This window comes from Alosa pseudoharengus, unplaced genomic scaffold (genome assembly GCF_046254945.1).
Source record: "Alosa pseudoharengus isolate Yale_2024_CS ecotype anadromous, Long Island Sound unplaced genomic scaffold, YU_APseudo_1.1 YU_APseudo_1.1_scf_24, whole genome shotgun sequence".
NCBI lineage: Eukaryota > Metazoa > Chordata > Actinopteri > Clupeiformes > Clupeidae > Alosa > Alosa pseudoharengus.
Window position 1 is genome coordinate 10,644,021 of NW_027468689.1, and position 10,993 is coordinate 10,655,013.

The 10,993-nt window shown below is 42.2% G+C and overlaps 2 protein-coding genes across 4 annotated transcripts; one reads left to right on the forward strand and one right to left on the reverse strand.

Moving 5' to 3' along the window:
- The first annotated feature begins 3,479 nt into the window (after window positions 1–3,479).
- srsf9 (serine and arginine rich splicing factor 9) lies at window positions 3,480–6,753 on the forward strand. Of its 3 annotated transcripts, none has more exons than XM_076303115.1 (5): window positions 3,480–3,567; window positions 5,023–5,378; window positions 5,502–5,677; window positions 6,087–6,259; window positions 6,508–6,753. In XM_076303115.1, the coding sequence occupies exons 2-5, from the start codon at window positions 5,221–5,223 to the stop codon at window positions 6,739–6,741; spliced, it is 741 nt and encodes a 246-aa protein (XP_076159230.1). In that variant the 5' UTR covers window positions 3,480–3,567; window positions 5,023–5,220; the 3' UTR covers window positions 6,742–6,753. The 3 variants fall into 3 exon arrangements, with proteins under 3 accessions (XP_076159230.1, XP_076159231.1, XP_076159232.1); XM_076303116.1 differs by having other exon boundaries at window positions 3,501–3,585; XM_076303117.1 differs by lacking the exon at window positions 3,480–3,567 and adding an exon at window positions 3,641–4,718.
- A 1,643-nt stretch (window positions 6,754–8,396) lies between these two features.
- Window positions 8,397–10,145, reverse strand: triap1 (TP53 regulated inhibitor of apoptosis 1). Its single transcript, XM_076302603.1, has 2 exons — window positions 9,847–10,145; window positions 8,397–9,448 (listed from the first exon to the last, which is right to left on the reverse strand). Exons 1-2 carry the CDS (start codon window positions 9,991–9,993, stop codon window positions 9,371–9,373), a joined length of 225 nt encoding a protein of 74 aa, XP_076158718.1. The 5' UTR covers window positions 9,994–10,145; the 3' UTR covers window positions 8,397–9,370.
- Between the last annotated feature and the right edge of the window lie 848 nt (window positions 10,146–10,993).

The window sequence follows — 10,993 nt, forward strand, 5'->3', positions numbered from 1 at the left end:
TCTGGACATAAGTCAGAGTGGAATTTGAGTGTACATTTTGGCAACAAAATCACAATCCACTGAAGTGTCCACATTGTCAGTGACAAAATTGTCCATATCATTCTCTGAAGCACTAAAGAGGTAGCCTGACGAGCCAGACCCACATTAAAATGTAGGGTCTGGGCACTCACCGTTCGCAGTGCTCAGTCCGAGGGGCGGGATAATCGGTTGTCTTTCAAATTCCCTCTGCACGCAATAGGACAGCGCTATAAGTCCCATGCGTTTCCCACCAGCGGAGCTAGTTGGCTAGTTCAAACTTTTGCCAACTTAGAAAAGCTTAGCCTAACTCGTGTCACACTGTTCGCCAACAGCAACATCCATCTTATTTGTTTTCAAGTAGCAGGGAATTCAAGCCAAACCGTTGGAACTCTGCCATCAATCATTATGTTAAGCCTGCCTAAAGACTCTATACACGATTTGATTGGCCTGATAGAAGTTTAATTTTTCGAGCTCACAAGCCAACGGAGAGTTGCCCTGGCAGCTGCCGCTATAGGGTGCGTCTAGATTTCTAGGCTACTAAAGAGGGTGGGTACAGATAAAGTCTCCACTCTTAAAACAAATGTGTTGAAAATAACACAACTCTAACACATCTCGATGTCCAGATAGGGACAACGCAGTTTGTGTTCTTTCTAACTAGGGTTGGGTATCGTTTCAATTTGAACGATTCCGATTCCAATTCCGATTTCTTATTTCGATTCCGGTTCCTAACGATTCTCGATTCCGATTTTTTTTAAAGGCAGGGTCAAAAAAAGTTTAGGATATTTTAAATGAGCTAGCTAACCAACGGTCTTTCTCAGGGTATCTGCACATTTTCCAAGTGCAAATTTAAAGACTTTTAAAGACCTTTTCAAGACATCTAAATGAAAATTAAGACTATACCACGGCAAAAAGATATATAAGACTGTTTAATGCAATAGTTTTTTTTTCCTACTAATTTTAACCCCCACCCCATTTTGGATGTCTACAGAAGTTACCAAAAATATTTTGGCGAAAGAAAATAATTGTGTGTGAATTACCTTCACAGCTATAAATGCCCAATTTTAGGGTCTGGACTGCTTGCTTTTGAAGCTGGCTGTACTGTACATATTTGGTTTTGCTTACTGCTGAGGCTGTTCTTCACCTGTGTCTGTAGTAGCCTAGGGCTACTTGCCAAAGACATGTGCACTGGACTGGATTCCCTTAAATATTTTTTTCAAAGTTAACTAAGCTATTTACATATTTTAATAAGCCTACTTTATATAATTTACTATGTGCATCTATTGTCCATATGCAGCACAGCAAATTAAAGTTAATCCACTACTTTACATTTTGCATACCAGTTGTATCTAAACCAACCAAAGCTTGACTGAAACATTGTAAAACCATTGACTTGTTTTAAATTAATTAAGAGACAGGTCCTCTTCGCATGATCCTGCTGAAAACTGCTGGTTTCATCTCAAGCACGCACGTTATGAACGCACGTATTTTTATGTAGCAGTCGCCGACATTCAAAGCATATGCGGTTATATTTCACAACTTTTGCTAAGTAGGCCTAGCCTACTGGGAAACGCTGGCAAGCAAGCTGCTGGCAGATATTACAGGTAGGCTATTATAACTTAAGACAGATATTTTCTTCCCTAGGCTAGGCCAGCAACACACGCTGGAAAGATGCAAACAGATCAACTTAACATACCGGTATACAGTATTTCCTCCTGATTGCGAAGCACTGCACATAATTTCACCAGCAGTCTTCGCGTCCATAGTTTGTGAAACGATGCTGCGTCCGAGCAAAGACTTTAGATGCCAAGCGCAACTCCAAAAAGGAGAACAAATAAACGTCCGGCTTGAGGCTGCGCCGGACGCCGGACAGGGCTTTTAAAATCCATATGTCCGGCCTAAATTCGAACATATGGCCAACCTATCGCTAACTGGCTTACCAACTCTTTCTCCCGCTCATTCTACCGTAGGCTCCCTCATTCCACGTAGGCTACCCTGTCTATCTCTCAGGCCTCAGGTACACCACGAAAACGCCAGGCATATTATTTTGTACATAGGCCTACTGTATTATTACCGTTTTCACACCTTTAACCAAACCCGTGAAAAACATCTTCACTCTGCAACCACTACACTTCCTCCCGTAGCCTAATAGCCTATCACGTATACAATTGCGTTTTAAATACACGAAACTGGATGGAGACATCACTCGCTCTCTTGCACTCGCTGGCGGTCCCATACGCACATTTAATACCTCTCTTTCGAAAATTCAGTTGTAGCCTATTTAAGACTTTTTAAGGATCCTCGGGAACCCTGCTTTCTGAATGAAATAGTCTGACCTTCTCCATGAATTTTAATTCTATTAACTATGCGCTTCTTCGTTGGTGTTCAGACGTTTCTTCTTCCTGTCGGCAGACTGGGAATCGAAAGTAGGAATCGAAATTTAAACTTTTGAACGATTCCGGGAAAATCGCAAAGATAGTCCCGGTTCCAACCAATACTCGATATTCGATACCCAAGCCTATTTCTAACACATTCATTTTAAGAGTGATGGATGGAACAAGGTTCTGAATCCTGCAATGGGGCAAACTAAACGGTTTTGGTGGTTTGGAGAGAGGTCGTAAATAAGCCCAAATAAGCACTTTTGAAACAAGTCCAATTTGTTTTGGTAGCAAGACTGTATTGGCCTGAAGAACCTGACAGGCCTAATTTTCAGTACTGAATTGACGAATTTGGTTCCCTTGGTGGACATATATGTTAGTGAGAAGGACCTCTTGCTGCCATGACACTTAATCTATGTGTAGATCCATGACAATTATCTATTATTGTATCTTATTAGGTTGCACCCTGAAAAACATGTTTTGCTCTACAAGAATGTGCTTATGCATTTTTGTATGAAATGAATGTCTCTGTAGCTTGCAGTGCATGTTAAAAATGGGTCATTTATCTGACTGTTTAGAAAGGACTGTTCTTGTGCCATTTTACAGATGGATTCATGTGGGATGTGTTTTTTTTTTCTCCTGTCTTTATCAAGGTCATAAACCTCCACAAACACAGCTTTGTTTTTTTTTTCTGGTTCATCTCAAATAATTTTCAACAGTAGGCCTAAGCTAGTAAATAGGTCATATATTTAAGAAATAAACGTTTCATAATGGAGATATTTGGAAAAGGAGGTGGAAAAACACAAATACTGGCCTACACTACTGAGGGACCTCCATAGCCTGTTTTGGCTAGGCTACATCAGTGGAACTGATAAGACAACGAATGTATTTACACAATTTTGTACATAGCCTATTTTTATGCACTTGTCCCTGCCTCTGAAGAACAATATTTTTACCTGTAACGTTATTAATATAGGCCTATCCAAGAAACCATCGTATATAGAGTGAGGCCAGAAGAACCCTCTGCTCAGCCGCAGCTGACCTTGAGGGGGCGGGATTGCACACTAGCGTCTTGATTGAACAGTCGGTGTTCGGTGAGGGAGCGGTCTAAGTTCGAAATACTTCCTGCTCCGGGGGAAGCTCGAGACCTGATTATTTTGTCCTGTTGATAAAGGTAAATTGCACTGTAAAGGTAAATGCACTGTTAATTGTTTACCTGGTTTTCTATACCTTTGTTGTGCATGAGCAAGTTGCATACAGTGCACTGAGGTCATGTTGCCGACTATTTTTCATAACGGTGAACGTAATGTAGTGTGTAGCCTACTACATTGCAAGCTAGCAAGATAGCTGGCTAGCTGTTAGCTATCTTTAGACCGAAGCCTGAGCCAGCCTCAAAACATTATGATACGACAGGTTGCTAACAATGTCTCAACAAAGAGATATCCTCGGAAAATGTAACGTTAGCTGACGAGATAACCAGCACGACTGAAAGAGATGATCAGTGCAATGAAGTATTAAAGTGGCAACGACCCAGCAGAGTTGGCATGAAAACAAATTAGGAATGCTTCAAAAACAACTATCATAGGTTTTGTCGTTGTAAACGAGTTGCTGTGTGATGAAATAACTATTTTCTGGCTAGTCACAAGTCCAGCTACCTTCACTAACGTTAACTTGGTTAGCTATCTTGCTCCAAAGGCCTAAAAAAACACCAGCATTTTTGCTAACGTTAACGTTGCCTTATCCCTGAAAGATCATTTGAGGTGAGGTTGACTGAATGTAATGGCGATAGCTGCGGTGGAGTAGATCTATTTTATTTGTCATGGAATTTCTTTCATGTTGGCCAGCTGCTCTATGATGTTAGCTGCTAGATCTATGCTAACGTTATGTTCCCTCTAGCTACGTTAACCCCTTTCTCGCTGCTAACTTACAGTTCTGGCAATGTTTCATTTCATAAGCACATATCCTATGTAATTTGTCGATATTAAAACATGTGGTTAGACCATACTGTTTGTGGATAGGAGTATTTTGCTAGCGTGCAACTCTAGCTAAATTGCTTGATTGCCTTAGCGGCGGTAAATTTATCGTTCTAGTTCTCTCCAGGTTAGAGAATCTAACGTTAAACGGAAGTTAGCCGTTAGCAAAAAACACATGAAAGTACTAGCGCATCGTCAGTTTGTTATCAGATATGAGCCAGAACCGAAACCGATTCTCAAACTAAATTCGAAAATGGTTGTGAACATATACCATGCACAGTACGTTAACCTAACATGAACAGGTCTGTGCTTTCGTCGCTCGACGTCCTGAACATGTGTGATCGTATTTTGTGTGAGCATTTCCTTAATAATACATTGCAGATAGCAAGGTTGCTAGGGTAGCTAACTAGCTAATAGCGCGGCTAAACCAGATTTTGCTGTACACACTTCATTTTGTTGGGTCACGGTATCGCGGCATCACACGAAACCATTGCTCTGGTTTTATTTTCACAATTTCGCAATGCAGTCTGATATAGACATGTGTAACGACTAAAAGACTTGCATGGCAAAAAATAATTGTGTAGTAGAAGGCTTTAGTAGATGGCAAAAAATAATTGTGTAGTAGAAGGCTTTATTAACACTCGTGTATTTTGAAGTTTGCAGACTCGGGCGCTGGAGAGGTCCATTGGTGTTTTTCTTGAGCTCAACACATACTACCACTTCACTGCTCAACGTTTTATATATTTGTAATTAGGAGATTGTATGAAAACGGATTAGGATTGGGATTTTCTTCGCACCTGTGCAAGGAAAACGGAAAATCTCTCCACGTTAGCAGGGTTTGGACACACCAAGCCATGACGGACGGGAGGATTTATGTGGGGAACCTTCCCATGGATGTGCAGGAGAGGGACATTGAGGATCTGTTCTACAAATATGGAAAAATCCGGGACATAGAGCTGAAGAACAACAGAGGCACCATCCCCTTTGCCTTTGTGCGCTTTGAGGACCCACGGTGAGTTAGTTTCCTCGCCAGGCTGTTTCAATTTCCGCCCGGCTTCAGAGAGATCTTGGAGGAAGGGAATGTCAGGTGTCCGTCATTGATAGAGAATTAGGAGTCCTTTACTCTTTCCCCCAGGGATGCTGAGGATGCTGTCTATGGAAGGAATGGATATGGATTTGGAGACTGTAAGCTGCGTGTGGAATACCCCCGCTCATCCGGATCCAAGTTTAGTGGCCCCATGGGAGGGGGAGGACCCCGGGGAAGGTTCGGACCCCCCTCTCGGAGGTCTGAGTTCCGGGTGATAGTGACTGGTAGGTAGATGTCGTGGGTCGTAGGCTCTCAACCCCATCTCACTCACTGGACTGGCCTCAGCAGGAGGATTATTCTGGTCTAGTTCACTTACAGCATACATACAGAATGCAGAGCTACAAGTCTGTAGCAACTGGTAGGTGGAAAAACTTCATTTTTGTTCTGATAACTTTAATCCAGAGTTACTCAGGTGCAAGTCTAAATTAAATCAAGTCTCACATGGTGTTAAGCATGAATTGGCATATGCATCAAGAGTATTTAATCCTCTGGTGACTTAGAGATCAATGTGGTCACCCAAGTTTGTTCTCGTGGGAAAAAAAAAAGAAAGTGAGCACATGTGAATTATCAGTTGTGCATGACTGGAATTTGAGTGCTGTGTATAGTCCCTCATGTTCAGTGTCACTTCTGCAGGTCTCCCTCCTACAGGCAGCTGGCAAGACCTGAAGGACCACATGCGTGAGGCAGGGGATGTGTGTTTTGCAGATGTGCAACGCGATGGAGAGGGTGTGGTTGAGTTTCTGCGAAGGGAAGACATGGAGTATGCTCTGAGGCGCCTAGATGGGACAGAGTTTCGCTCTCACCAGGTAATGGAACCAATAACACTGGGCCCTAATTTTGAACGATACGCATGGGCATAAACATAAGTGCATAGGCATAAACATTGATTAGTCAGCTCAATGCTTCCATATGCCACATAGTAGCTGTATTTCATGCATGAGAACGTTGCCTGCTGACAGCCTTTGCCCGCCAAATAAATATTGTTTATAGTTCATGACCTAGGAGGAAAAATAGAGGGTAACTGGATGTATTCTAACAATGTTCTGTGTTGTAGGGGGAGACCGCTTACATCCGGGTTATGGAGGAAAGGGGTTCCAGCTGGGGGCGCTCGCGCTCCAGGTCCAGATCCCGTGGGCGTTACTCGCCACCGTACCATAGCAGAGCCTCCCCTCCTCACCGCTACCACTCACCCCCTCCTCCTCGCCACTCCCTGTCCCGTCATAGCCCCCCCAGTCGCAGGCCACCCGCACAGCACCACAGCAGTCCCCCTCCACGCCACTACCGATAAACCCCCCCCCCCCCCCCATCCCCCAGTGCAGAAGAGTCCAGGCCCTGGCCCATGTCTGTTTTTCTTTCTTTTTAAAAAACCCATCCTCCACTGCCGCCTTTTCATTTTGTAATTTACATTCCATCGAGATTGCTCCCCCCCAACACCCATTCAATCAAGGCCTTAATTGTATGAAATTTTCTTACAAATCTCTGATTACATGAGATGCCTCATGGATTTTACCTTGTCATGCCATCAGTTAGTGTGTGTATGTATGTATTGTAGGAGTATGACTGCTGTCAACTGAACCATGGGAGCTTTGCCAATACAGTTCACGACTGGAGTCCATACATGCTGGATGTGGGTGTAGTGTATGTAGTGTATGTGTAGGAGCACTCGCATGGCAGTCTGAAAGCTATCCTTACAATAGTCATCCTCTTGAGTCACCCTGATTTGAGGTTTCCTACTCTTAACCCAAACTACTCAGCTGCGCAAGCACTGGTAAGACGATGTTCTGATTGTAATCTGGTACACCTTTTGTTTTTTCAATATATTTTTGTTTTTGATTTTGTTTTAAATTAAAAGGATAATCATTTTAACTTGCTCATTCTTATGCCCTCGTTTTGTTTTGTACCCTTTGATGGCTGTATGCAAAGAATGTTTTTTTTTTTTTTTTTCAATTAAAATATTGAATTGCATTCAATTTCTGTTTTGAATGTTTTTGTGTTATCATAAATCACAACTGGCAGTTGTACATACCGGTAGGTCATAGAAACACTTCTTTTTGCATCTTCATCCCAGATCCCAGAGTGGGCAGCCGTGGCCCACTGGTTAGCACTCTGGACTTGTAACCAGAGGGTTGCCGGTTCGAGCCCCGACCAGTGGGCCGTGGCTGAAGTGCCCTTGAGCAAGGCACCTAACCCCTCACTGCTCCCCGAGCGCCGCCGTTGTAGCAGGCAGCTCACTGCGCTGGGATTAGTGTGTGCTTCACCTCACTGTGTGTCACTGTGTGCTGTTTGTGTTTCACTAATTCACCGATTGGGTTAAATGCAGAGACCAAATTTCCCTCACGGGATCAAAAAAGTATATATACTGATAACCTGACTTGGCATTTAAAGGTTATATCAGCGATAGCGGGGATACATCACCTCTGTTGATGTTCAAACAAAACAGAGAGCTAGCTCGCTACTCCCTCCCGTGCAATTAAAACTTTCCTAAACGCGCATCTCGTCAGTTATTGGTTTGAACACTTTTTTTGCCTTCGAGTGGGTTGCCAACCCTTGTTGGTAGCAATTGTTTTTGTGTACAGATCTCGGAGCTAAGGCTGCTTACAGAGACGTGTTTTTTTGACTGCCTGCTTATGGGGCAGACAGCTAGCGGATCGTTAGGAAAGATTAGATGAATGTGATCATTTATTTTTGGGCCTGAAATCGCTGATACAACCTTTAAGTCTTGCTTCTTTCTAGCAGTTTGAGGCTTTGAGCTACCAATGCACATACAACAGCACTGCAGTGTTTGTGTTGCTATTGAAAGGTGACCAGAAAACAATGGAATTAGTAATCTGCCTGCTCCATTATGAAACCAAACAGTTAGTTTGGAGCTATAAACTTAGTTCATGGTTTATAACCACATCTGAGTTTTTTAAAATTAAGAACTTAGAATTATGAGCATGGTCATTATTGGTAACATTTTTAATACTTAAATATGACCATTTCTGAAGTTGACATTTAAGTTCTACACACATGCTAGTGAAGGCTGTGAATAATTTCTTTAATGCATCACGTCCATAGTGCATAGGATGATCTTCCAAGTTGAGCAAATGTACTATATCTATAGCTGCCAGTGCCACACAAATGAGACCTAGGTATATTTAAATGCAAATTCTCATAACCACATATGGAAAATATATTTTGGTCTTCACCCTTCACAAGTTACAATTTACATGTAAAACAAAAAAATAGATAAAGATTTGAAAGCTGATGTGAAATAATTCCTGGCACATTTAAGAATCATCAGCTAAGAAGACATGGGTATGAGTTAATGTCAAGTTAGCTTGAGCCCCTGTGCATCATTCATCTTAAGTCATGCAATATAAACTTTACTGTCAAATTCCATGTCTTGTGTACCTCAACAAATCCAAACATACAACATAAGTTGAACCATTTCTTAAGTATATCATACATGGCACTTCCTTATGCACCAGTTGCTCTGGCAGCTACTAAAGAAAATAGCAGTAGTTACATTTGAGAGGTCGCAGAAGCAGTCAACAAAAAGTTTATCCTGTGAATTTGAACCTTGTCTCTGTAAATACTATCTGGACTTTTCCAGACTTTGCTGTCTGATGGAATTATTTTAAGGCTGAATATTCACAGTAATTTTCAATAGCAATCTTCAGGTAAAAGGTACACGCTCAAACTGGACGTATACAATAGCTGACAAGACCCGAGGATGTCTTTCCACCGATTTCTGGTCGGCCGATCGACTCAAGACACCGTAAAAGCAAGTAATTTCATATGCCTGCTACCCAGTGTCTGCCTGGCGTGGAAAAGGCCCGCTTCCCGACTTGACATGTCAACCTCTGTTGGCATCGTTAGAGTCCCCAATGCCTGATGACCATTCAGAAGAATGGATGCAGTTCATGGTTATCCTGTCAACTCTCGGTCTTCTCTTTGTTCGGCCCCATAAATTCAACGCCATCAATTGGGATGTCCTTTTCTTTGATCGCTTTCTGATATGGAAACACAAACAACACGGTTTAGACCAGAGGTAACATTGTTGTACTACAACAAATAAAGTAACGTGTACCGAGTTGTCTACCAAATTCGTAATGAAAGATAGGCCTACAATAATTGGTATGAAGCATGCAACATGAAACATAACAAATCCCATTCACAATGCAACCAAGAGTTATATACGTCCGCCAATCAAGGTTAAAACGTTACAGTGAGGCTGTTTCCCCCTCAAGGGTAGCGATTGCGTCAGTAGCATCCGACAGCGTTTCACTCTTGAAAGGGTTGAAAGAAAAGCAGCCTGAAGCAGCCAAAGCCTACAATTCAAATTGATTCTGCAAATTTTTTTATCGGTAACCATGCTGACTTCGCTTGCCAACGTCAACCGTTACCTTACCTGAACACACGACTGATACTTCTTGAACATCTCGGTGCAAGGATCACTACTCCGATCGCCTTTCAAAAATTTCTCGGCAAACCAGCGGTTAAAACACTGATCATATTCACGCTTTAGGTCAGTGCATCCCTCTCCAACGCTATTCATCTTTGTGAAGCTGCGTATCAATTCCAAATTCCACTTATATCAGCAGGTTAACTGTAGCTACTCCTAGACTGGCTCTGCAACTCCTATTCCCCGTCATCCCTGTCTATCTGTCTATCCCCCTCCTGCCTCCTGGTTCTCCTTGAACCACGTGGTCTTCCTGAGAGTGGAAAGTAAGTCGTGTTTTGATGACGTCTATAACGTCTTAAAGTGATCGCTGCTGAATTATTCCAAATAATATTAAGGCGGAGCAATCTTTAATTATTCTATTGAGTTTATTCACAGGACAGCTAGGCCATGCATTTTCATTTGACTGTTTGTCTCCCTTTTCCATCAATCTATCATGTTGTCTGATAGGTTGCCTGTGGTTATGTGTTTGGACTTTATTCAGTTCCAAAGTGTCTTGTTTGGTCGTGAAGGGCTCCGCCATATGGGCCTATAGATCCCCCCAAACTTATTTGAATCACTGAATGGATGCCTTTTTGGCTTTCATATCCGGGAGCTACTCAACTGATGGCACCTGCGGCTTCTTTATACCTTCCTCTTGGTGTCCAAGGCTTCTTTACATTAGTCGGCCTCTCAGATTCTGTTTAATGCCTTTGATACAGATGAATCCTAACTGATGTCATTCATACTTTGTCATTGTCAGCCATAGGCATAGCTGTTAGCCTATGTGCTGGTGTCCTCGCCTTCCCAAGTATTGAGGAATACTCCAGTATTGTCATAATCATACCTCAGTAGGCCTACTGTCTAATGTGATAATCACACTAATTCATCACAAACAGGATTTTATAGATGTTGGATTCTGTTTCTGATCAGAAATTTGTCTGCTATCTATACAATTGAAACTGTTCTATAAATCCCTGTTTTTAACACATCCTATCATTTCTGAAGTTACAACAAGTAGAGTACACAACACTTTATGTTAAATAATGCTGTGAAATGCTTCATTATTACAGATATCCATGTCAATCACAGTGACATAACTAAAAATGATTAGGTG